The 27188-nt window shown below is 33.7% G+C and overlaps 1 protein-coding gene across 3 annotated transcripts in view; it reads left to right on the top strand.

The window, feature by feature from the left end:
• RPTOR (regulatory associated protein of MTOR complex 1) overlaps nucleotides 1–27188 on the top strand; it is a 551396-nt gene that overhangs the window by 392270 nt on the left and 131938 nt on the right. For 2 of the 3 annotated variants that reach the window (XM_051995400.1, XM_051995399.1), the window contains exons 17-20: nucleotides 2875–3015; nucleotides 16421–16538; nucleotides 17696–17836; nucleotides 18373–18531. In XM_051995400.1, the coding sequence (XP_051851360.1) occupies nucleotides 2875–3015; nucleotides 16421–16538; nucleotides 17696–17836; nucleotides 18373–18531 (559 nt within the window). The remainder of the gene's footprint in view (nucleotides 1–2874; nucleotides 3016–16420; nucleotides 16539–17695; nucleotides 17837–18372; nucleotides 18532–27188) is intronic. The other variant, XM_051995401.1, reaches the window with a different exon arrangement.

The raw sequence follows: 27188 nt of genomic DNA, 5'->3' as shown, positions 1-27188 counted from the left end.
TATTTATAGCAGTTCTTTTTGTGGTGGCAAAGAATTGGAATCTCTTGAGCATTGGGCAGTGACTAAACAAGTTCTGGTATATGATTGTGATGGAATGCTATGGTACTATAAAAAATGATGAACAGGACACATTCAGAAAACCCTCAAATTTACATGAAAATGTATTGCAAAATAAGTGAGTAGAACCAAGCGAACATTGTATATTATAACAACAATAGTATATGATGATCAACTCTGAATGACTTAACTAGTCTCAGAAATCAGTGATATAAGACAGTTCCAAAAGATAACAAAAAATGCTATCTACCTCCAGAAAAAGAATTGATGGAGTCTGAATGCAGATCAGAGCACTTTTTTTTTTTACTTTATTTTTCTTGAAAGTTATTTTGTTTATTTATTTTGTTTTCAGTTTGTTTTCTTTTGCAACATGGTTAATATAGAAAGATATTTTGCGTGACTGAAAATGTATAATCTAGATCTAATTGCTTATTTTCTGAAGGAAGGAAAAAATTGGGGACTCCGTTTTTAAAAATGAAAGTTAAAAACTGGTTTTAAATGTAATTTAAATATATAGAGAGAGATTTTCAAAAAAAATACCATATAGCCTGATCTTTGAGGACTTATGCATAAACTTCAGAGCTATCTGTGTAATTTGTACATGACCTGAAAGACATTTGATATAGGAAATTAAACTAAAACAACTTATTGCAGTAGTTAGAATGTGAAATCTATATGTGAATTTGAAGATTTTTTAAATGGGAGGAAAAATTAATCACTTTCTTTTGCCTATTTTGCTTCCTCCATTTGGCAGCAAATGCCTCTCCAAATGAATGATTATGTGATAGCCCAGCATCTGCACTAGAAAGGAAAGAAGTTGAAAGCCCACATACAAGACTTATTCAATGAAAAGAATGTAATAGAGGATATTCTGTACACCTCAGAGGAATTGAAGTTAATTTCCAAATCTACACCCAAATTGAGTTGATGACAATGATAACTAATAGCTAACCTTTATACAGAACTTAATTTGTTCTAGGTATCTTGCTGAGTGCTTTACAATTATTGTCTCATTTCTTCCTCTCAATAAATTTGGGAAGTAGGTACTTCATTTTATAGATGAGGAAGTAGAATCTCCATTTTATAGATGAGGAAACTGAGGCAAACAGGTTAAATCTCTTTTTGGTTAAATGTCACACAATTAGTGTGCATCTGAGACAGAATTTTAACTCAGATTTTCCTGAGTTCAAGTCTGTATTCTGCCCATTGCACCACCTAGTGCTATTCCCATGATCGCTTCCCAGATTTCCTTTTCTGCATAGGAAAATCCCATCTCTTACATGTATTAAAGATGCTCCCCTTTCAGTAGTTACAGATGGTGATTGGTGAGAATTAAGGTATTCTCTATTACCTTCTATAGTTAGAGTAATATTTGTCTCATATAAACTAGTCTAAATTTTTCTTTAAAAGGTTTTATAGTTCTCAAAACTCATTTTTTTATGATTTTAAAGCTTTAACTACTTCTATAACTCCCTGTTCATCAATATAGAGCATAGAGTATCTCTACCCCACCCTCTCTCTCCCCCCTTCCCCCACATACACAAAGAGACTTCACACGTACTTTTGTCCTATGTGCCTTCATGGCAAAAGAAAAATAAGGAGAAAATCTCCCAACTGAATTAATGTAATATCCTTGATGAATACTCTTTCCATATTAAATCAAGTTCCTTTTATTTATTGTCAGATAGTCTGCATTACTTCATTTTATTTCTATTCAGAATCTGAACTACCAAAATGAACAGACTGAAGTGCAGCTTATAATTCCTTTGCTTCCATGTCTTTCCTTTGGGATCTTTTGAGTGCAATAATTGTCTTAAGGGAGTGAGAGTATAGGACTGAAATACTTATTTCTCTACTTCAGAATATCTATCACATGAGAAGAAAAGGAGCTTATCCTCTTCTGATCCATCCCAGGTGCTCTGGGGCTATTTGGGTCTTCATGCACACACAATCTTTGAATTTACAATTGGGGAAACAGGAAGACATTTTTTGACTGTTTTCTATTATCGAAGCAGAAGTGATTACTAGTTAAAACTACATGGGCACATAGGATAGTAGCCAATTCTGAATTGCCCAGCTAGTGTCCAAAAAAAAAAAAAAATGGAAATAGAAGATGAAAGACTGAGCTCAGGAAACAACAGCTTAGCCAGTTTGGCTGGAATTTAGACACAGTAGAGGTGGGGAGGAGGTATGACATGAAAGAAACCTGAAAAGGTAAGCTAGAGCCAAATTGTGAAGGCTTCAGATGCTAAGCTGAGGAGTTGGTATTTTTTCTAAAAGATAATAGGGAGTTAATGAAGTTTCTTAAAGAAAGGGGAACATTAAGATCATTCTGAATTCCCCATTTATATGTGTGTTGTTAGACACACACACACACACACACACACACACACACACACACACACGGAAGTATTCTGTTTTCATTTTTATACCTATTGAGATTTCTATTGATCTTTCAAAGTCAAGTTACAGTTTTCCCATAAAGTCCTGCCCCACACAGTCTATTCATTCCTTGTCCAAACTTCCTTAGTGCTTATAGGTACTGTACATTTTTCCATTTAATATTATACTGCAATCATTTATTTAATTTTTCTGAGTATATAACAAGATTTTATAGTGCTTGAGCACAAAGATCATACTATTTATATGAGGTTTTTTTTTTGGGGGGGGGGGATAGATCAGAACATAAAATAGTATTCATTGACTACATATTGAGTTGAGTTGAATTAAATTTGAAAGAAAATTTCGAAAGAGATCCAAATCCAGAAATTAGGGAACAGCAGAAAGTAGTCTCAATGATTTCCCTCTGCTTTTCAGGTTCGTTGTGCTGCAGTTTTTGCCCTTGGCACTTTTGTGGGTAACTCTACAGAGAGGACTGATCACTCCACCACAATTGATCACAATGTGGCTATGATGTTAGCTCAGCTTATCAATGATGGAAGCCCTATGGTTAGAAAGGTAAGTGAATTGTACCACAGCCTTTCAGCAACACAGTAGGGATTTGAGATTTGGTAGTTCCATTAGCAGTAACAAAAACCATTCACTTTCTGTCTTTGTGCCTCATTTAAGAAAGAGATCTTTTAATTCTAAAATTCCTCTAAATTCCTTTTCTTCATTGCACAGACATATTTGTTTCATTTAGAAACATTTGGATAGGCTGCATCTCCTAGCAGTTTATAATTATAGTAGACTCTTTCCTGACTAGGAATAACATGTAAACACATTATTGTGTTTCAGACGAGCAATAAAAAATAGAAAATAGAAAAATATTTCCCTTCCAACCCCCTCCTTTGTGAGATGCAATAGTTTTATGAAAACTGCTTAGTTTTAAGTGTCAACTTAAATTGAAAGAAAGTATATCTTATTCTAAGATTTCAGCTTAAATCAATAAATAATTTAAATTTTGTTTTAACATTTCAGATTCTAATGAAAATAACCTTGGGAATTTTCCCCAAAGCACTTAGCTTGCATTTTTGAAGAGCAATTTAGTAGTGAAAAAAGAACCCAAGACTCTAACTAGGGAAATCACTATTTTTAGGCCTAGTCAACACTAACTAGCCATGTCACCTTTGCCAACTCATTTTTCATTTTTAGACTTCCTTATCTTTCTATTCCATTAACTTTTTCAATTGTAAAAGGAGTTTTATATTCTAAGCCTCTCTAAGGTCTTTTCTAATTATAATATTCTGTGACCTTAGCCTGTGCATTATCCCTTACATTTTATATTCTTTATAAAATAATAACTCATTTATTGGGATTAAGTAATATATATTCAAACTTGTGTTACTTTTTTCTAAGAGCAGGGATTCATGAGGAATGGTGTCTAAAGTTGTTTGGAATTGTTTAATTGTTCAATAAGATTGCCATGTACCCCTAGACCTTTCTTCTCTGCTTCAAAGGAAAAGTGACTCCCTCAGACCCTTAAATTTAAAAAAAAAAAGAAAGAGGAAGAGGAAGAAAAGAAAAACAATCAGCAAAACTAATCAATACATGGAAAAAGTCTGAAAATGTATACACTATTCCACTTCTGTAAACCTCACACCACTGGAAAGGAATCTGGGGACAAGGAGAGAGTAAGAGATTAGGAAAAATTTCCTATAAAATAGGATGAAATTTTTAGCTGCAACCTAAAGGAATCCAGGAGGTAAAAATGGCATGGGCAACAGTCAATTAAATTTCCAAGTTTGGGAAGAGTGTCTTGTGGGAAGAAGAGCCAGAAGACCAGTGTCATCAGATCATTGAGTCCACAAAAAAGGTATAAAAAGACTTGAAGGAATGGGAAGTACTTAAAGTGATGTGGGGACCAGATTATGAAGGCTTTGAACCCCAAATAGATGATTTTATATTTGATCCTAAAAGTAAGAGGGAATGATTTTAGATATAGTCCATTCCCTCCTTTCCTTGCAGTTTTGTCATTTTTCTTTTAATTTTGGTTTTCATCTTGACCCACAGAAATAAATATTGCAATATAGCAGAGAAGTTGAGCACAATTTTATTTCCCTTAACTAAATATCTGCCTTGAATCAAACTGATTAAAAGTACAAAGAAATTGTCCTTTGCTTCAGTACTAGGAAACTGATGTCTTTGCTACAAAGAAGATTAAAAAAACCAAAGCAATTGAGTCAAATCACTAGGTCGGAGCCTATTCTCTTAGGAATCCAAGGCTAACTTTGTGTTACTCTTCTTAGAAACAAAATATATTCACCTTCCTCCATTATGCTGTTTTGTTTTATCTCTATTATGATGGCACACTTTTACATTAGGAAGTCTTGAATTATAAATTAAATGCTAAATATTAATTTGTTACTGGAAACATGGAAGTTTGTGACAGCCTTTAGGGAGGAAATGCATTAGGGGAATAGGGGAAGAAACATGATAACTTCACCAAATAAATATTTAGTCGTTTTCCCAATCTTTATGAAAGGAAAATAGACTGTGATAGTATGCTTCCAGTTTGCTTACTCCCTTCAGGGGCACATATTTAATTCTCCATAATCATGTTAAAAGGATATTTTTAGTATCCCAGTTACCAGAATAATAGTCTAAGTTAGTCTTCTTTGTTGGGACATGGAACTAGACTGAGAGAGAGAGAGAGAGAGAGAGAGAGAGAGAGAGAGAGAGAGAGAGAGTGTGTGAGTGTGTGTGTGTGTGTGTGTGTGTGTGTGTGTGTGTGTGTGTGTGAATCAGTTCATGATGATGATGATGATGTGTGTGTGTGTGTGTGTGTGTGTGTGTGTGTGTGTACAGACTCTTCTCCTTTATGTTTTGAACAGTTGCCATTCCTGATTTGGTCTAGAAAATAGTAGCAGTCTACCTGCTATAAGCCAGCTATTTTCTGCGTCCATGAAACATGATTAATGAATTAAACCCTCTCCATTAAATTAGAATTTTACACATTTGGGGGCAAATAGGTGCTAGAATGCCAGTCCTGGAATGAAGAGGACCTGAGTTCAAATCTGGCTTCAGACACTTGATCCTTAATAGCTATATAACCTTGGACGAGTCATGGAACCAAAAATAAAAAATGAAAGAAAGAATTTTGCTACATCTGTGTCATTTGTTTTTGGTTTTTTAAGCCAAAGAGTTTAAATTAAGTGTAGACCTTTAATTTAAAGTTTTATGCTAATAGGCACATCTATAGTTGTCCCTTCTCATAGAATAGATACTGCCTCACTTAAGTTGGAGAAAAGTTTTTTTGTTTGTTTGTTTTTGGCCTGATGTGTTATTATTTGACTACACCATTCCTTTTAAGGAACCTCTCTTTACCGATTGCAATTTACAAAGTTAATTTGGTTACTGAACATAGTCACATAGTCACACAGTTAGTATTATCAAAAGTAGAAACTGAACTCAAGTACTCTTGACTTTTTGAGGCTGAGTATATCTTAAGTTGTCATTTGTTATTTTTCCCTAAATTGAATATGTATTTATCTTATTAAATTTATTTTTTAAGTTAATAGAAAAATAATACTAATTTTATCAATCATCTTTATTGAAAAAATTATATAGTACAGATTCCAAATATACATTTCAAGCTACTAGATTACAAAGATAATAAACATGTAATTAAAAACGTATTACATATACTAAAACTCTGCAAAACCTTAAAATTAAATCTTAAAAAAATCATAATATATCTATGATGTTGACCAACTTTTGATCTTTAATATGGGAGTCCCAGAAAAAGACTCTAGTAAATTCATCCCAACTTTTAATTCATCCCAAGGTATATAAATGTATAAGTGACCTGTAAATATACAAGAACAGAAGCCACTTGTTGCTAAATACCAGTGAACTTTTAAATCATTTCATTGCATGACATTGGTGTTTGAAGAGAAAGCTTTACTTTTTTTTCTGATAATGGAAGCACAACAGTTTGACAGTAGTGCAGTTGAATGAAGTAGGATAAAAACTATTCAAAATTTTCAGGCCTTTTTGTTTGGAAGAGTTGTTTTTCTTATAGGACATATTAGTGTTAAAATACAAATGGGTCATTGCTTCAATTAATCAATATTCAAAAGCATTTTTCAAGCATCTACTATATGCTAAGCTCTGTAGTGAACATTAAAAATACAAATAAATCTCTACTGTCAAGGAGCTTTCATTCTAATGGAAACAAGTATATATGTAAGAATGTATGGCATAAGCATAGAAAGAATAAAGACAAGATATTTAAGGATGATTTTGAACTGATCCAACCAATCAAACTGTGCATGCCCTTTGATCCAGCAGTGTTTCTACTGGGCCTGTATCCAAAAGAGATCACCAAAAGGGAAAAGAAGCCACATATGCAAAAATGTTTGCAGCAGCCCTTTTATAGTGGCAAGGAATTAGAAACTGAGTGGATGCCCATCCGTTGGGAAATGGCTGAAGAAGTTATGATATATGAATGTTTTAGAATATTATTGTTCTATAAAGAAACAATAAGCAGGATGATTTCAGAAAGACCTGGAGAGACTTATATTGAACTGATGCTAAGTGAAGTAAATAGAACTAAGAGAACATTGTATACAGCAACAAGAGGATTATGCAATGATCAATTCTGACAGAAGTGGCTCTTTTCCAATAATGAGATGATTCAGGCCAATTCTAATGGTCTTGTGATGGAGAGAGCCATCTGCACCTAGAGAGAGAGAACTGTGCAGACGGAATGTGGATTGCAACATATATTTTCACTTGTTTTGTTGTTTGTTTGTATTTTTTTCTCATTATTTTCTTTTTGGAACTGATCTTTCATATACAGCATGATAATTGTGGAAATATATATAGAAGAATCCCTTTTTTATGATCCCTTTGTGATACAGGCCCAGTAGAAACACTGCTGGCTCAAAGGGTATGATATCCCTTTGGGAATAGTTCCAAATTGTTCTCCAGAATGGTTGGATCAGTTCACAACTCTACCAACAATGTGTTAGTGTCCCAGTTGTCCCACATCCCCTCCAGCATTCATCATTATCTTTTTCTGTCATCTTAGCCAATCTGAGAGGTGTATAGTGATATCTGAGTTGCCTTAATTTGCATTTCTCTGATCAGTAGTGACTTAGAACACCTTTTCATGACTAGAAATGATTTATTTTCTTCATCTGAAAATTGTCTATTCATATCCTTTGACCATTTATCAATTGGATAATGACTTGAATTCTTATAAATTTGAGTCAATTCTCTATATATTTTAGAAATGAGGCCTTTATCACAAGTTTTGAATGCAAAAAATGTTTCCCAGTTTATTGCTTCTCTTCTAATCTTGTCTGCATTGGCTTTGTTTGTACAAATACTTTTTAATGCAGTATAATCAAAATTATCCATTTTGCATTTCATAATGACCCCTAGTTCTTCTTTGGTCATAAATTCCTTCCTCCTCCACAGTATGAGAGGTAAATTATCCTATGCTTTTCCAAATTTGTTTATAATGTCATTCTTTTTTTCCAGATCATGAACCCATTTTGACTTTAGCTTGGTATATGGTATTAGGTGTGCGTCAATGCCTAGTTTCTAATTTTCCCAGCAGTTTTTATCAAATAGTGAGTTCTTATCCCAGAAGATGGAGTCTTTGGGTTTATCAAACACTAGATTACTATAGTCATTGACTATTGTGTCTTGTGAACCTAATCTATTCTATTGATTGACTCATATTTTTTAACCAGTATCAAATGGTTTTGATGAATCTCTTGAGCTAAATCTTAAAGGAAGAGGTGGATTCTGTGAAGTGAGGCAAAGAGAGGAGAAAGCAGTCTAGGTTGAGAGGAGAGCTGGTGTAAAGGCAGAAAGACAGGAAATGAATATCCTATTTGAGGAATAGAGAAAAGATCAATTTGGCACTGTTCTAAAATACAGGAAGAGAAGTATAATGAGGATTAAAAAATAGGTTTTTGAAAAGCTTTGTACTTTGTTTTAGAAATAATAGGAAACCATTGAAGTTTTTGAATAATAAAATAACATTTTTATTCTACACTAACAGAAATTCACTTTGGCAGTAGTATAATTGACATGCTTGAGTGTGGAAATATAAGGCAAGAAGATGAATAAGTGGTACATTGTAACAGTTTAAACAACAGATGAAAAGGAGCTGAAATGAAATAAGAGGAGCTCTTATGTGATAAGAGAGAAGATCAGATTTAAAAAAAAAAAAAAAAGATAGAAAACCTGGCGAAGTTTGGCCCCTGAACAAAGAAGTATGCTAAAGAAGAGGGAAAATTTGATATCAAACCTGAGAAACTTAAAGAAAAATAATGCCTTCCATGAAAAAGAGAGGTTTAGAAAACAAATGTTTGAACATGTTTGGAATATCTTCAAGATAACTGGTTTGAAAGGTACATTAAGGGTGGCAATATGCTAATAATCAAACTAACCATATGATCATCTCAATAGATGCAGAAAAAGCATTTGATAAAATCCAACATACATTCCTATTAAAAACACTTGAGAGTATAGGAATAAATGGACTTTTCCTTAAAATAATCAGTAGCATCTATTTAAAACCAGCAGTAAGCATCATATGTAACAGGGACAAACTGCAACCATTCCCAGTAAGATCAGGAGTAAAACAAGGTTGCCTACTATCACCGTTACTGTTTAATATTGTATTAGAAATGCTAGCTTTGGCAATAAGAGTTGAGAAAGAGATTAAAGGAATAAGAATAGGCAATGAGGAAACCAAATTATCACTCTTTGCTGATGATATGATGGTATACTTAGAGAACCCCAGAGACTCTACCAAAAAGGTATTAGAAACAATCCACACCTTCAGCAAAGTTGCAGGATACAAAATAAACCCACATAAGTCATCAGCATTCTTATATATCACTAACAAAACCCAACAGAGTTATAAAAAGAAATTCCATTTAAAGTAACTACTGATTGTATAAAATATTTAGGAATCTATCTGCCAAGGGAAAATCAGAAACTTTATGAGCAAAACTACAAAACACTTTCCACACAAATTAAGTCTGATCTAACCAACTGGAAAAATATTAAATGCTCTTGGATCGGGGGAGCAAATATAATAAAGATGACAATACTATCTAAATTAATCTATTTATTTAGCACTATACCAATCAGACTCCCAAAAAACTACTTTGATGAACTAGAAAAAATAACAACATAGTTCATATGGAAAAACAAAAGGTCAAGAATTTCAAGGAAATTAATGAAAAAAAAAAAAATCAAATGAAGGTGGCCTAGCTGTACCAGATCTAAAATTATAAAGCAGCAGTTACTAAAACCATCTGGTATTGGCTAAGAAATAAGACTAGTTGATCAATGGAATAGGTTAAGTTCAAAGGACAAAACAGCCAATAACTTTAATAATATAGTGTTTGACAACAAAGACACCAGTTTCTGGGATAAGAATGCATTATTTAACAAAAATTGGTGGGAAAATTGGAAATTAGTATGGCAGAAACTAGGCATTGACCCACACTTAACACCGTACACCAAGATAAGGTCAAAATGGGTTCATGACCTAGACATAAAGAATGAGATTATAAATAAGTTGGAAGAGCATAGGATAGTTTACCTCGCAGACCTGTGGAAGAGGGAGGAATTTATGACCAAAGAAGAACTAGAGATCACTACTGACCACAAAATATAAAATTTTGATTATATCAAATTGAAAAGTTTTTGTACAAACAAAACAAATACAGACAAGATTAGAAGGGAAACAATAAACTGGGAAAACATTTTTATAATCAAAGGTTCTGATAAAGGCCTCATTTCCAAAATGTATAGAGAATTGACTCTAATTTATACGAAATCAAACCATTCTCCAATTGATAAATGGTCAAAGGATATGAACAGACAATTCTCAGACAAAGAAATTACATATGAAAATATGCTCCAAATCATTATTAATCAGAGAAATGCAAATTAAGACAACTCTGAGATACCACTACACACCTGTCAGATTGGCTAGAATTACAGGGAAAGATAATGTGGAATGTTGGAGGGGATGTGGGAAAACAGGGACACTGATAATTGTTGGTGGAATTGTGAACACATCCAGCCATTCTGCAGAGCAATTTGGAACTATGCTCAAAAAGTTATCAAACTGTGCATACCCTTTGATCCAGCAGTGTTTCTACTGGGCTTATACCCCAAAGAGATATTAAAGAAAGGAAAGGTTCCTGTATGTGCCAAAATGTTTGTGGCAGCCCTGTTTGTAGTGGCTAGAAGCTGGAAAATGAAAGGATGCCCATCAATTGGAGAATGGTTAAGTAAATTGTGGTATATGAATATTATGGAATATTATTGTTCTGTAAGGAATGACCAACAGGATGAATACAGAGAGGACTGGCGAGACTTACATGAACTGATGCTAAGTGAAATGAGCAGAACGAGGAGATCATTATATACCTCAACAACGATACTCTTTGAGGATGTATTCTGATGGAAGTGGATCTCTTCGATAAAGAGAGCTTTAATTGATCAAAGATGGACAGAAGCAGCTACACCCAAAGAAAGAACACTGGGAAATGAATACAAACTGCTTGCATTTTTGCTTTTCTTCCCGGGTTATTTATACCTCCTGAGTTCAATTCTCCCTGTGCAATAAGAAAACTATTCGGTTCTGCACACATATATTGTATCTAGGATATACTGCAACCTATTCAACATGTAAAGGACTGCTTGCTATCTAGGGGAGGGGAAAAATTGGAACAGAAGTGAATGCAAGGGATAATGCTGTAAAAAATTACCCTGGCATGGGTTCTATCAATAAAAAGTTATTTAAAAAAAAAAAAAAGGTGACAATATGCAATACTAAAAATTATAGAGGCAGGCTAAATACATATATTTACATAAAAGTAAGAATGAGCCTATAGAGAACTGAGAAAACTCAATCAAGAAAAGTACTTCACACTTCAGGGAGCCAAAATGGTGAAGTAAGCAGTAAATCTCCCACATTCACCTTCAAACAACCATAAAATCATGCCTCAAAATAAATGGGGTAAAACAATCTTTGAGCCCAACAAATTTGGGAGATTGGCAGGAAAATGCAAATCCCTTTTGTTCTCCAACCCCCAATCCCCCCAGCCTCAGCACACACCAGATACCACCAGGACCGGAGCTTAGTTTCAAGAGAACTGCAGTACCAGCCACCCCCTCCATTCCATCCCCTCAGCATAGCACCAAACACAAAGGTCTCTTTTGGCTTCAGGACAACATCAGTGCAGCATTAAATAAATAGCCAGGGACTACACCCTGAGGCAGTGCCCCTTCCACCCCAGGAACAGGGCTAAAATTAAAAAAAAAAAAAAAAAAAAAAAAAAAAAAAAAAGCCAAAAAAGATGAGCAAAAAACAACAACAACAACAACAAAAGAATCTGGCCACTGAAAATTATAATGGTGACAGGGAAGATCAAGACACAAACCCAAAAGAGAGCTATGATATCAAAACGCCAATGGGCAAAGCCCCAAAGAAAAACAGGAAATGGTCTTACATCCAGAAAGAACTCATGAAAGAGTTCAAAAAGAAGCTTAAAAATCATATGAGAGAGGCAGAAAAGAAATTGGGGAAAGAAATGAGAGTGACACAAAAATTTTTTAAAAGTCAACAATTTGGAAAAAGAAAACTACTTAAAAAATAGAATTCACCAAATTAAAAAGAAGATACAAAAATCCATTGAAGAAAATAACTTTTTTTGTATGTCTGTCCAAATAGAAAAGAAAATATAAAAACTAATTAAGGAAAAAAACTCCTTAAAAGTTAAAATTAGGCAGATGAAAGTTAATAACTCTCTAAGACCTCAAGAATCAAACAAATTCAAAAGAATGAAAAAAATAAAAGAAAATGTAAAATTCCTCACAGGAAAAACCATTGACCTGGAAAATATGTTCAGGAGAGACAATGTCAGAATCACTGGACTACCTGAAATCCATAATCAAGAAAGAAGACCTGAACAACATCTTTCAGGAAATTATCAAGGAAAACTGTCCTTATATCTTGGAACTAGAAGACAAAATAGGTATTGAAAGAATCCACCTATCAATGCAGGAAAGATATCCCAAAATAAAATCCCGAGGAACTTACAATGAAATTTCAGAACTATCAGGTCAAGGAACAATACTGCAAATGGCCAACAAGACATAAATCAAATATTGGGGAAGAATAAGTAGGTCAAAGAACAAAACATAAAATAAATTTCATCAAGGAATGCAAACAGTGAAACAACATACCATAATTAATGGAATGTAACCTAAGCAGTACTTAAGGGAAGTTTTATTTCTCATTCTTATGTCAGCAACATAAAAAAAGAACAGAATTATAAATACTTAAACTAGGAAGAGCTAAATAGAGAAAGAAAATTATAAACTAGTTTGCCTAATGAATATCAATGCAAAAACTTTGAGCAAAATGCTAGCAAAGCAATTACAGCAATATATCCCAAAGTTTATACACTGTGACCTAATGGAATTTATACTAAAAATGCAGGGTTGGTTCAAAAATAGGAAAATTATTGACACAGTTGACCACATCAATAATGAAAACAAATGGATAGATAGATGCAGAAAAGCTTTTAACAAAATAAAGCACCCATTCCTATTTAAAAATAATAGAGAGCATAGGAATAAAGGGAGCATTCCAGCTATATCTATCTAAAACCATTAGCAAGCATTATCTGTAATGGGAATAAGCTAGAATCCTTCCCAATATGATCAGGAAGAAGCAAGGATGCCCATTATTACCACTATTATTCAGTATACTACTTGAAATGTTAGCTATAGCAATAAGAGGGAAAAAAATCAGAAGAAATTAGAATAGGCAATGAGAAAACTAATTTATCACTCTTTGCAGATGGTAAGTTTATACTAAGAAAACCCTAGAGTATCAAGTAAAAAAATGACTTGAAATAATTAACAAATTTAGTAAAGTTGCAGGATGTAAGATAAACCCACATAAACCACTTCTTTCTATGATCAAAAAAGCCTAGCAGCAAGAGATAGAAAGCAAAATTCCATTCCATTGTAAACAATAAAAATACAAATCATTCCTCAATTGACATCAAAGGATATGATCAGGCAGTTTTCAGGTAAAGAAATTAAAGCTATAGTCAAATGAAAAAAATACACTAAATCACTATTGATTAGAGAAATGCAAATTAAAACAACTTAGGTGTGACATATTACATTACACTTAGCAGATAAGCTAATATGACAGAAGAGGAAAATAACAAATATTAGAGGATATGTGGGAAAATTGGGACACTGATGCACTCTTGGTAGAGTTGTGAACTGATCCAATCCATTCTTGAGAGCAATTTGGAACCATGCCCAAAGGGCAGTCACAGTACATTTCCTTTGATCCAACAATACTATTTTAATAGATCTATAGCCTAAAGAGATCATTTAAAAAGGAGAAAGGAACTACATGTGCAAAAATATTTATAATAACCCTTTTTGTAGTGGTTAAATATTGGAAATTGAGGAGATGGCCATCAATTGGAGAATGGCTGAACAAGCTATATGAATGGATTATTATTGTACAATAAAAAATAATGAACAGATTTCAGAAAAATCGGGAAAGATTTGTATAAATTGATGCAAAGTGAAAGGAGCAGAACTAGGGAAAACCTTCTATTATAATCAACTATGAATGACTCAGCTCTTCCCAGCAACACAATGACCCAAGATAAGTTTAAAGGACTCATGAAGGAAAATGCTACCCACATTCAGAAAAATAACTGATGAACTTTGAATACAGATCAAAGCATATTTTTTTACTTTATTCTTTTTCATATTTTTCCCCCTTTTGATCTGTTTCTTCTTTCACAACTGTGACCAATATGGAAATAGGTTTTACATGATAACATGTGTATAACCTATATCAAATTTCCATTTTGAGAAGAAGGGAGTAGAGGGACAGTGAAAGAAAATTTGAAACTCTAGAATCTTGTAAAAATGAATATTAAAAATTGTCTTAATATGTAATTGGGAGGGAAATAAATTACTACTTTTTTTTAAAAAGCATCCCCCAAAAAAGAACTATCAAATGATGCAGTAGGAAGATAGATTATGAAGAACTAATGAAAGTGATAGGCCGTAGAAATTGGGTTTTTTAAGAAGTTAAGAGGAGAGCTCTAGCTCCAAAGTCCCCTTATTTCTCACCTGACTGCCCTAACTTTGAGACTTCCCTGTCTGACTTGTCCACTATGCCTCCTAGTTACATACCCTTTTTCCCGCTAGCTTCCTTTGTTTGGCTCCCCTCATTCAATTAATTATAAATTCTTTGAGAGCAGAGGCTATCTTTTTCATTTTGTATTTTTATCCCCAACTTTTAGCATATTGCTTGGCACAGAGTAGATACTAATAAATATTTGCTGACTATTGACTAGAAAGTAGAAATATAGGATAATGGCTTGAGAAGATGATAGGATTTCATGAATATTTTTAAAGATGGGAAAGATCGGCGTGAATGCTTAAAGAAAACAGAGAAAAAAGGCTGTAAAAGAGCTGATAATAAATCATATAAGAGAAGCTCTGATTGAGGATATAATCTGATTGAGATAATAGAAGAAAATATGATTAAGTGCACATCTAGACACACACACACTCTCTTTCTCTTTCTTATACTTGCAGGTAGATATTTACTTTGTCACAGATTGCATTTCACCAGAGCTTCATTCTCTCTCCCTGAGAAACCCTAGAAGTAACTCCTGTTCCTCTAACGTTATCATTTTTAAAGATGACTTCTATACTACCTACCTAATAAAATTGTTATAAGAAAAGCACTTACCAAACCTTGCTGCAGTGTATGAGTTATTAGATTAATTACTCAGAATTTGTGTCAAATAAACCTTGTCTTACCAGCTATTTCATTGGCAGCAAAATTCTTTCAGGCTTTGCAACTTAACATGCTGTGCCTTTGACATAGATAACTAAAGACTGTCAGTGGAGTGGGATCACTCCTTGAATTTTGCTTTTTTCAAGGACTTACAAGAACTTAATGTGATGGTAGTTTTCTCTTGACCTTGCAACTCTTTGTCTAGTTATTCTCACAGATATTAAGTTATTTCTTGAAGGTTTTGCTTTAAAGAACCTATTTTTTGTGTTTTATTAAATAAAAAAAATAGGTGAAATTTGATTAATATCTTGAATGAATAAAGAAGCAAGAGTATCACAAAATTTCTACTTTCAAATCTTGAAGTACCCTTATTGTGGTATTCTCTGTTCTAAAGTAGATAGATACAGTAGATACTTTTCCTTGATAGTAAAGTTATTGAACTTTAAAGAACATTTTTTTATTCCAGGGCTTCTTTGCCCTGAAACTCTAGGAAATTTTAAAGATTAAATTACATATTGTCTTTATACAACTATTTGTTTCAGATATGATTTTAGTAAAAATAAAAATGAATACAATAAACATCATTTCTAATAAATAGATAAGCTTTGCAGTTTGAGTGATAGTATGGGTGATAACAAGCATTGAGCTCTGAAATTCCTTTTCTTCTCCGCATGTATATAACTCATTAATATTTCCATTTAGAATTTGCTAATCATATCCTGCTACTAATAGGTGAGCTCTAAATTGGACATGATGCCATTGTCTCTCAATGGAGATTTTTTCTGTGGAAACAACTACATTATCTCAATAATATTCTGGTTTTCAGATATTCCTTTTCATGACAACTATTGCAAGATGTAACAGAGTTGTTTCCAATGTAAAGGCTGAGTCTTATTTTTTTCAACTGCAAACTGAATTTTGTATTAATCTTAATTTTGTTTCTAGGTACTTCCTCAGCTTCTTAAGGTCAAGAAGCTAGCCTAGTCTATTGGCTAAATTAGGTTGGTGTTCCACAATGGGAGTTTTTTGCAAGCCAATCATTTTAGCTACAGATAAGTGTTATTTTTTCCCTCTCCCTCTCTTCAGGAACTGGTGGTAGCTCTGAGTCATCTTGTGGTTCAGTATGAGAGTAATTTCTGCACAGTAGCCTTGCAATTTATTGAAGAAGAAAAGAACTACCCTCTGCCTTCTCCAGCTGCCACAGGTATATCTTTTTATAACTCTGGAAAAATTCTGTCCTACCCAGAATAATGGTTATTCTGAAACAGTAAGGCTAGTTTCCAAAAAAGCTACCTCTTTGTGGGTTTTTTAATTTTCCTAACCCCTCCTTCGAGAGAATGGTGTGTTCACAGGCTTTTGGATTATTTGTCTCACTTTGAGTATTCACCAACTGTTCCATATGCTATTTTCTTTTTTTCCCTTGTTCTCTGTGTTTGGCTTCAGTTAGGGAAGAAAAAGGAATTGCCACTGACCTGCTTTTTTTTTCCTTATTTAATGTCATTTTGGAAATTGCATATGTTGAAAAATCTCTAAGGATAACAACTGCCACAACAGGAACTTGAGGAAGAGAAAATTGAACTTTCCCTGTGATGAGTGATTTAATCATTCCTTTGTCTGTAACTGTGAATCATGTTAGAAAGCTATCTTTTTCCTCTATTTGTCCTTTTAACTGCAAATTGTAGTCATCTTTAACATTTACATTTCATTCCTAAAAGAAACTCAAAGGAAAGGTAGAACTTTCTTTGCTTCTAAAATCCAACTCTCGTGAAGATGACCAGCTGTTTATACCAGTACAATTGCATTTAGTAACTCTGGGAATTAGAAGACAAATAAACTTGTCTAGTGAAAACAGACAGTGAAATTTAAAGAGGCAGATTACAACTAGCAAAACTTGAAAGCCCACCAGAATACCAGGGTTATATGCCTTGCTGAGTCACAGTTGAAGAAGTGAGTCAGAAGGAAATGAACCATTACCTGCATTATTAATAGCATTCCTATCATATACTGTTTTCTTAGAGGTCATCCATTCCAGAAATAATTATGACCAACTCTCATTAGAGTAAAATAATATACATCTCTCTGAGCTACAAAATTTGTCTTCTCATTTTGTTCCATTTTTATCTTGATCATTGAGCTTTTTTGCTTTGTTAAACTACATCAGGAAATACCTGATTTCCAACACTGGAATCTAGCATTGATAGCCATTTGTTTTGTTTTGTTTGACCTTTTGCTTCAGAAATCATTTGTTTTTACAATTGTCGCCCCCTAATTCACAAGTTGGAAAACGTTACTTCACTGTGTTTAAGTCTGCAATTTACACTTTTTTCTCTCGTATGTTTTTTTTTTCTTTTTTCTAACTAGAGGGGGGAAGTTTGACACCTGTGCGAGATGGTCCATGTACACCTAGACTTCGTTCAGTCAGCTCCTATGGAAATATTAGAGCAGTTACCACAGCAAGAAGTTTGAACAAGTCTTTGCAGAATCTGAGCTTGACAGAAGAATGTAAGATAATATAATTTTCTATGTAGAAAAGGGGTTTATCATTATTATATTTTCTATATATAGCCCCTCATATTTATCTTCTCTACTGGTATACATATGACACGAAATGCCACTTGCTGTTATTATTGGCCAACTGCTCACATATACAGTATCTTACTAGCAGTTATTGACTATACGTTTTTTCCAGAGTAATTATAGTTAACTTCTAGGATGATCTGCGTATACAGCCAGCAAACAAATCCAACTTGATGACACATTTTAACCACCAGTGGATAATCCATACCTTCTAACTTATAATTAGTAGACATTAAGTATATACAATATTTATTAGGAGTACATTTCTTTTCAAAAGAAGCATAACCTCTGCTTGTATGTTTCTGCACGCGTGTGTATGTATGTATGTATGTATGCATGTTTTCCCTCTTTTAGATGAGTTATATATTTTAAAAGCATGCAATTGAGTAAGACCAAGTGTCTGGCTACTAGAGAATAAAACTTAACTTTTTCTCCTTCTCTCCTGCCTCGCTTTTGAACAGCTGGAAGCTCTGTTGCATTTTCTCCAGGCAATCTCAGCACCAGTAGCAGTGCTAGCAGCACCCTGGGCAGCCCTGAAAACGAAGAATACATCCTTTCATTCGAGACAATCGATAAGATGAGAAGAGTCAGCTCTTACTCCTCACTAAACTCACTTATAGGTAAGCTGTGTGTTTGCTTTCTTCTCTTGAGAGCCCTTACATCTCAGAAATTCGTGATTCTGTAACTCTTCTCCAACTTAATTCTTTGTGCTTTCTTATTACTATGAAGATACTCCCTGTAGAGCAAAACCAAACTTTTCCACAGCACTTCCACATTAGACAGTTTACCAACTGAATAGATCAGTTCCTCAAATTCTCTCATTTTGGAGAAATGAACAAGCATTATGTGGAAGTAATCAGGAATTGAAATGGACAATATACTTCATTGCCCTCTCCTTAAATACCCTGTATTTTTTCTCTTTATACTTTTCCCATATATACTTTAACCCCTTTTTTTGTAAAGATGCTTTCCTACCTGCTTTCTTACATTTATAGTTGAGCATATAATTTCAAGGATGACCAGGATAGATGGATATGTAAGAATTTAATTTGTAAAAGTATACTGAAATCTTCCATCTTCCAGATAAAAGTTACAAAGGTTAGATTGACTTTTTTCCTATCCTTGATGCTCTGATTGAGAATTTTTGAAATGCTAAATTTTATTGTGTTCAAAATAATTGCCTCTAAGAATTCTATTATTATATATGCAATCCAGAAGAAAACATTCTCATTTAGATGTCATTTCAATCACATTCATTTATTCATCATCTGCTAGGCACTGTGTTAAACACTGAGGATACAAAAAAAATTTAAAAAGCTAAAACAATCTCAGTCCTCAAGATGCTCACAGTCTAATGGAGAAATGACCTGCAAACAACTTAAACAATTAAGATATGCACAGGATAAATTTGAGTTTATCTCAAAGGTTAATCACTAACATTAAAGAGACAAAAGAAAGGTATCCTGTAAAAGGTAGAATTTTGTTCTTTTGAATTGAACAAGACAAACCAGGAGGCAGAGAATAGGAAGAAGAGGCATGGGAGGCAACCCTAAAGAAATGAGATATGTCCTGTCCTAGAAATGGAAAAAAAGACCAATCTTCCAAGGGGTGTCAGAATATCAAAGGGGGAATAAAACATAATAAGATGCACAAGTTAAGTTGGAGTGAGATTAGATTATGAAGGTTGTAAAGACTAAACAGAGAAATTTATTTTAAGTGAAAGGAATAAGCTTTTGTGCTAAATAAGTCAGCTCTTGACAGGCTCCGTCATCAAGCTGAATCTAATAAGATGAAATTCAATAGGAAATCATGTAGTCTTGCACTTAGGCACAAAAAAATCAATTTCACAAGTACAGTCTAAGGGATACATGCGTCTACAGCAATTGTTCTGAAAAGGATCTTGGGCTTTTAGTAGATCACAAGCTCAACATGAGTTAGCAGTGTGATACGACAGCCCAAAACAGCAGATTATTAGGAGGGACTTGACTTCCAGGCATAGGGAGGTGATAATCTTAATGTATTCTGTCCTTGTTAGAGCTTTGGAGTTTTGTGTTCAGTTATGGCTACTGTGGCTTAAGAGTATTGGTAAGCTAGGGAGTCCAGAGGACAAAAACCAGATTAATGAAGGGCCTTGAGTCCATTACATGAGAAGTGGTTAGCCTAGTGAAAAAAAGATTTGGAATGGACATGATATCTCTTAAGTAATATCATGTAAACAAGTTACTGGAATTGTTTTTGTTTGGGAAGAAATTGGAGCAATGGATCTAATGCTATAAAGAGTCCAATTTAGGGTTTGGGGAAGAAAAAACATCTAAACAATTATTATTGTCCAAAAGTGGAATGGCATTCCTGTATAGGTGATGAATTCCCCCTCCTTGGAAGTCTTCAGACAGAGACTGGATGACTACTTGTCAAGTATGTTACAGTGGGGATTCCATCTTCTTTGGACTGTACTAGATAGCCACTAAAATCCCTTCCATCTCTCAAATTTTGTGATTCTATTATTATACTAAAATCTATAGGGAGAACCTTAAGTTACGAAGTTTTATACACAGATCTGTATTTTTTAAAAAATCATTCCTATAGCTTTGTTGAGAGAGTGGCCTGCAATAGGGAAAGATGAGATGAGAAGATTAATTAGGAGCCCATTGTCATAATCTAGGTCAGCAGTTCCTAATATGTGATCTGGGCACCCATATTCTTTTGGATAGAGTGGGTCTATAAAGCAAAAACTATTTTCATAATTATGCTAATTCATTTCATAATGATGTTAGTATGGTAAATAGTGTTAGATTTAGTCCACATAATCAAAAGCTCTTTGAGGAGAACTCAGAGTATAAAGAGGTCATCCTGCTGAGAACCACTGATATAGATGAAAGGTAATTAGGGTCTGAAGAACAATGTTCACTGCTCTGAGTTCAGAGAAGGGGTCAGGCACAAGAGATTTTAGCAACCAATTAGATATGTTGACTGAGGGAAAGAGATTTGAGGACAAAGCCAAGATCATAAACCTGAGAGACTAAAAGAATAATGTTGCCTTCCCCAAAGAAGTGGTTTTAGGGGGAGAATATTAATTCTGTTTTGGTTATATTGATTTTGAGTCCAATACACATGCTGATACAATACTAAAGAGTCAGTATCTCTATATAGATATATGAGTCACCTGTGTAGATTGGTTGTTGTTTTTCAGTTGTGTCCAACTCTTCATAAAAGTTTTTTTGGTAAAGATACTGGACTGGTTGACTAACTTTTTTTTTTACAGATGAGAAAACTGAGGCAAACAGGATCAACTGATTTGCCCAGCATTACAAAGCTAAGTAAATGTCTGAATCTGGATTTGAACCAGCTCATCCTAACTCCAGGCCTAGCATTCTTTCCACTGTGCCACCTAGTTATCCTACAATCATCTTAATAGAAGTGATCATTAAAATCCATTGTAATCCATGGTAATAACTACACCAAGAGTGAGTGAGTGACAGAGAAAGGAAAAGGGACCAGGACAGAGCCTTAGAAAACAGACACAATTAAAAATTGTATTATATAGATAATGAGCCAACAAAAAGAGCTTTCGGAGAAATTAGACAGGTAGGAAAGAGTGGCATTGTGAGACATTGAGAGAAGAGAACATTCAGGAGGAAAGGCTAGTCAACTGTATCAAATGTAACAACAGGTGGAGAAAGATGAGGACCAAGAAAAAATTGTCAGAGCTTGCAATTTAGAGCTCACATGTAACTTTTAGAGAAGAATTTTTAGTTGAGTGATATGATAGACAAATTACAAAGAACTGAGATGTGAGAGGAAGTAAATATTAATACTTTGGGGGTTTTCTAAAAGTTTGTCAGAGAAAGAAAAGTGAGATGCAGGACAGTGTCTTGAGGGAATCATAGAGTCTAGTGAAGGTTTTTAAAGATGGAAGAGATAGGCATATTTGAAAATATTAAGGAAGGAACTAAGACATGAGAAGTTAAAATAGAAGATTTCAGTCTTATAGAGCAATTAAGAGGACATGTGATCGAGGATATATGTAAAAGATTTGATATTAGCAAAGTACTACCTCACAGTCAAGAGATTAGAAAAAAAGAGGAGAGTGTGGAGTATAGAATTTTGATAGAGAAAAGGGGGAAAGGGCAGCCATGTTTTATGGCTTCGTTTTTTTCAACTCAGAAATATGGTTCTCAGCTCAAAGAGTGGGAAAAGGAGAGAATGTGAGAAGCTTAAGAAGAGAAGGTTCATACTTTTTTAGAGGAATTCAGATTATTTAATGTAATGATAGAAATTCTGTAACACATGATAAGAATAATGTTGTTAAAAGTTGTCATTATATCATATACTCAATAGCTCTAAGCTTCAAAATATAGAGACTTACACAAGGAAATCAAATTCAGGTGAAAAGAAGAAGAGAAATAATGTATGTTGTCCAGTGTATAGCTAGTATCATTGTGTGTGTGTGTGTGTGTCTGTGTGTGTGTGTGTGTGTGTGTGTGTGTGCGTGCTTTCAGCAAACCTTCAGAAGATCAACTCACATCTTAAAATAGCTGGTTATTTTAATATTTCCTGCAAGCTCCTTGAATTAGAACTATATCTATCTGAACCCATTAAAAATGAGAGAAAGATAATAAAATGGACAACCCCCTCAAATTATAACCCATCATCCAATTTGTAAAGGATTATAAGGAAGTTCAATGGTCAAAAAAGTATTATTAGCCAGCATGATTTCCATTAAGAACTCTATATGCCCTACAGCTGTGACAATAAATTCTAAATTATTAAATTAATTTCTAAAATTCTGACCATTTAGGTCATAGTGATATTATCAACTAGGTTAGCATACCATTCGATATGTGATGAAATTACTTCTATGAGTCCAAAAAATAGATCAGGTGGCATAGGCTGGCCCTACTCAAAATGGTCAGGATGATCAGATTAAAACAATAGATTCTAAAGCAAGTAATGCTCTTTTATGTTCTGATACCACTAGAACTGAAGATAGAGTGGAACAAATCAGAAACATCAATACCCCACCTGCTAGAAATGGTTTGATTCTGATGACTCTAATCATTAAAGTAAAATCATTTATACATGAAATAGACTTATTATTATGTGATACAACTATATCATATCAAAATGAAAATACATTTCGTCAATTGTAGGCAAAGTCTTCAAACTTGCTTTTTATCCACCGTCCTCTAAGCTTCAAGTCACAGAAGCATTTTACTGACCAGGACAAATCACTCATAAGAAATAATTTTATCCCTAAAACTAGCTTAAACAGAATGAGAGATAACAATAAGAGAATCTAAAATCTGAAGAAGGAGAAGATGAAGACACTGAAGTTATACAAAATTTTCCATTAATTCAAACTCCAGAAATTATACCTAATAATAAAGTTCATGATCAAAAGACCAACACTATTTCCAATGATTTTGCAAAGGAAATGGATATAGACAACTGATTTTTACCAAAATAGTGTTTGTTTGTTTTTTTAAGTTGGTATCTGTTCTTATCATCATGAACAAACACTTTCTGGCACAGTACTTGACAGAAAGCATTAAAACATTTCAGGTCCTTCACATAATAGTCTATATAGAGCCATTGCTGTGGAGAACTATAGGGGGGGAAAAAATGGCGCTATTAAAGTAATACTCCTTAGGAAAGATGTTAAACACTACCATGGCAGAAGCAACTTGAAAGAACTATTGAGAATCTATAGTAAGAAATTGAAAGAAGATATCAGTATCTAGCCCATAGATACTTCTCTTAGTAGAAAATGCTATAATGTCCAATTAAAGGCAATATAAAGAAAAAAAAATGCAGAAATGAATACAGAATACAAAACCATGACAGAAATTATTGATTCTTTGAAATCAAAAGTCAAAAAGTAAAGATACAAGGAGATCAAGGAATACAAAGATCAAAATGAACAATTCAACATCAATCAAAACATTTACTAATATTGCTTGAAAAGAAATAAAGTCAAAGACAAAAATATTATCCCTGAAAAAAATGAAAAATTCATAAATTTCTGGTCAATTGAGTCTAAGCATTAGAGCTGTCCAAGAGAGATTTGGACTGCCTCCAAAGGTGTCTTCCTCATTGGAGGTCTGCTAGCAAATGTTGAATGACCATTTGTCATATATTTTATGCATATACATAACTTTTCTAGCCCACTAAAAACCTTTTCTAATACATAATGTATATTGAATACCATTTGTATTTTTTAAAAAAATTAGAGAACTGTGTTTTGTAAATCTACATCATAATGCTTTCCTATCCAGAAATTCCTAGTTATAGGTCATAGTCAGGCTTTTCACTGAGGTTAAAGTCCATTTATACAAAAGGTCAGCTTTTGGCTTAATTGGAAAAGAGAGTCAGAACTTGAGTAATACTAGATTATTTCTCAAGTTCTTCCCAGTTTAAAATTCTTTAAACCTATTAATATAATCAAAGTCACACAGTTAATGTCTGAGTCAGGACACAAACTGCAGTTTCCTCAACTCAAGTCTAGTCTGTTGTTGATTTGCCATTCTGCTACCATTGATTGCTTCATACAAATAATCCTTCCTCTCCCTAAAACCTAAAAGATTGAATCTTTGACTCTTCTTGGCATAATAAGTTAAATTCCCTGATCTTAAACACTAGACTTAATTTCTAGCCTTTTTTGTAAAGGTGATGTGAGCTTCCAGACCTTTAATTTCCATGATATCAGAAACATTCATATTTTCTCTCTCTCTCTCTCTTATAGCTTTTTATTTTTCCAAATACATGAAAAAATAGTTTTTAACATTCACCTCTGCAAAACCTTGTGTTTCAAACGTTTTCCCTTCTTCCTCCCTCTCCCAGACAGCAAGCAATACACTATAAGTTAAACATATGCAATTCTTTTAAACCTATCTCCGTATTCATCATGCTATGCAAAAAATAAAAATCAGATCAAAAGGGGGGGAAAAACCATGAAAAAGAAAAAATAAGCAAGCAAACAACAGCAAAAAGTGAAAATAATATTCTTTGATCCACATTTGGTCTCCATAGTTCTCTCTCTGGGTGCAGATAACTTTTTCCATCACAAGTGTATTGGAATTACTTTGAATTACCTCATTTTTTGAAAAGAGCCAAGTCCATCCCAGTTGATCATCACATAATCTTGTTGCTGTGTACAACGTTCTTGTGGTTCTACTCATTTCACTTAGTATCAGTTTTGTAAGTCTTTCTAGGCTTTTCAGAAATCAAGAACAGTTTAACTGTCAGATATCTAGAGAAGGGAGGAATTTATGACCAAAGAAGAACTAGAGAACATTTTGAATGAAAAATGAACAACTTTGATTACATTAAATTAAAAAGGTTTTGCACAAACAAAACCAATGCAAACAAGATTAAAAGGGAAGTACAGAGATGGGGGGAGGGGAATTTACAGCTAGTGTTTTTAATAAAGGCCTCATTTCTGAAATATATGAAGAACTGTGTCAAATTTGTAAAAATACAAGTTATTCCCCAGTTGATAAATGATCAAAGGATATGAACAGACAATTTTCAGATGATGAAATTAAAGCCGTCTAATAGTCATGAAAAAATTCTCTAAATCACTATTGATTAGAGGAACACAAATTGAAATAATTCTGAAGTACCATCTCACACCTCTCAATTTGACTAAGATGACAGGAAAAGATAATGTTGGAAGGGATATGGGAAAACTGGAACATTAATGCATTGTTAATGGAATTGTGAAATGATCCAACCATTCTAGAGAACTATTTTTGGAACTATGCCCAAAGGGTTATAAAACTGTTATAAAACCCTTTGACCTAACAGTACCACTATTGGGTCTGTATCCCAAGGAAATCATAAAAGAGGGGAAAAGATCCACATATGCAAAAATGTTTGTAGCAGCTCTCTTTGTGGTGGCAATGAATTGGAAAATGAGGAGATGCCCATCATTTGGGGAATAGATGAATAAGTTATGGTATATGAAAATAATGGAATATTATTGTTCTATAAAAAATGATGAACAAGCTGGTTTTAGAAAGGCCTGGAAAGATTTACACAGACTGATGCTAAGCAAAACAAGCAGAACCAGGAATACATTGTACCAACACGATTGTGCAATAATTAGCTCTTGGTTCTTCTCAGTGGATTAGTAATCCAAGGGCACCCCAATAAATTTTGGATAAAAAATGCCATCTACATCCAGAAAGAGAACTATGAAGATTGAGTGTAAATCAACAAATCTTATGTTCACTTCTTTTTTCTGTTTTGTTTTTTTTCCTGTCTTATGGTTTTCCCTTTTGTTCTGATTTTTTTCTCCCAACACAATTCATAAGGAAATGTGTATTTAAAAAGTTAATATACATGTATGACCAGAAAAAAATTATAAAAAAGAAATCAGCCTTCTCATCATTTCTTATAAAACAATAATATTCCATTATATTCATATACTATAGATTATTTAGCCATTCCCTAACTGATGGGCATTCATTCAGTTGCATACGTGGGTCCTTTTTCCTTTTTTATGAGCTATTTGAGATAGAGACCCAGTAGAGACACTGCTGGATCAAAGGATATGCACAGTTTGATAGCCCTTTGGGCATAATGATATTTGGAAATTCTCATTACCAGAAAAGATTGACATCTGTTCAATAACAGTGAGTATCAAAGAGTTGCCTGGTTTACTGAGAGATCCTATGACTGTCCTGGCTATTGTCTCATTCTATGATCATTAACAAATAATCCAAAGATCATTCTGTTTCTGCATATATAAAATGAAAAGGTGAAAATTTTTCTAAGACAATTTAACAGCTTTCCTAGATACAGCCATTAGTTTAAAAAAATTTTTTTTGAGTCACAATTTTTTAGCCACTAGGGCCCTCCTTATCTAGGTGTCAGCCTGTGAACATTTATTTGGAAATATTTCTTGAAGTATTCTGCCTTCTGTCAGCTTTTGATCAGTAAATTAAACTCCCTGCTAAAAAAGGAAGATTGGAATACTATTTTCCATCCTTTGTTTTCCAATTCAGATTTTAAAACTTATTCATCTGTACTGATAAGTTTTTCAGCTGAATCTCCATGCAAATTTATGTAAGTATTTAATGAAAAAAATCTAACCTATAAGATTTCAATCCAATCTGTTTCAAATACATAGTAGCAAATCTTATTACATTCGTTATTCCCAAACTGTTTTCTTTGGGGGATGAGGGGGGAGGAATTCTGATACTTATTACTGCATATGCATTGATTTCCTAAGCACCCTGTAAGAAATACTATCCAATCCTGACCTGTTCTGAAT

Source organism: Antechinus flavipes, chromosome 4, assembly GCF_016432865.1.
Source record: "Antechinus flavipes isolate AdamAnt ecotype Samford, QLD, Australia chromosome 4, AdamAnt_v2, whole genome shotgun sequence".
Lineage (NCBI taxonomy): Eukaryota > Metazoa > Chordata > Mammalia > Dasyuromorphia > Dasyuridae > Antechinus > Antechinus flavipes.
The sequence above is the reverse complement of the archived record's forward strand: the minus strand, read 5'-3'. Positions and strand labels throughout refer to the sequence as shown.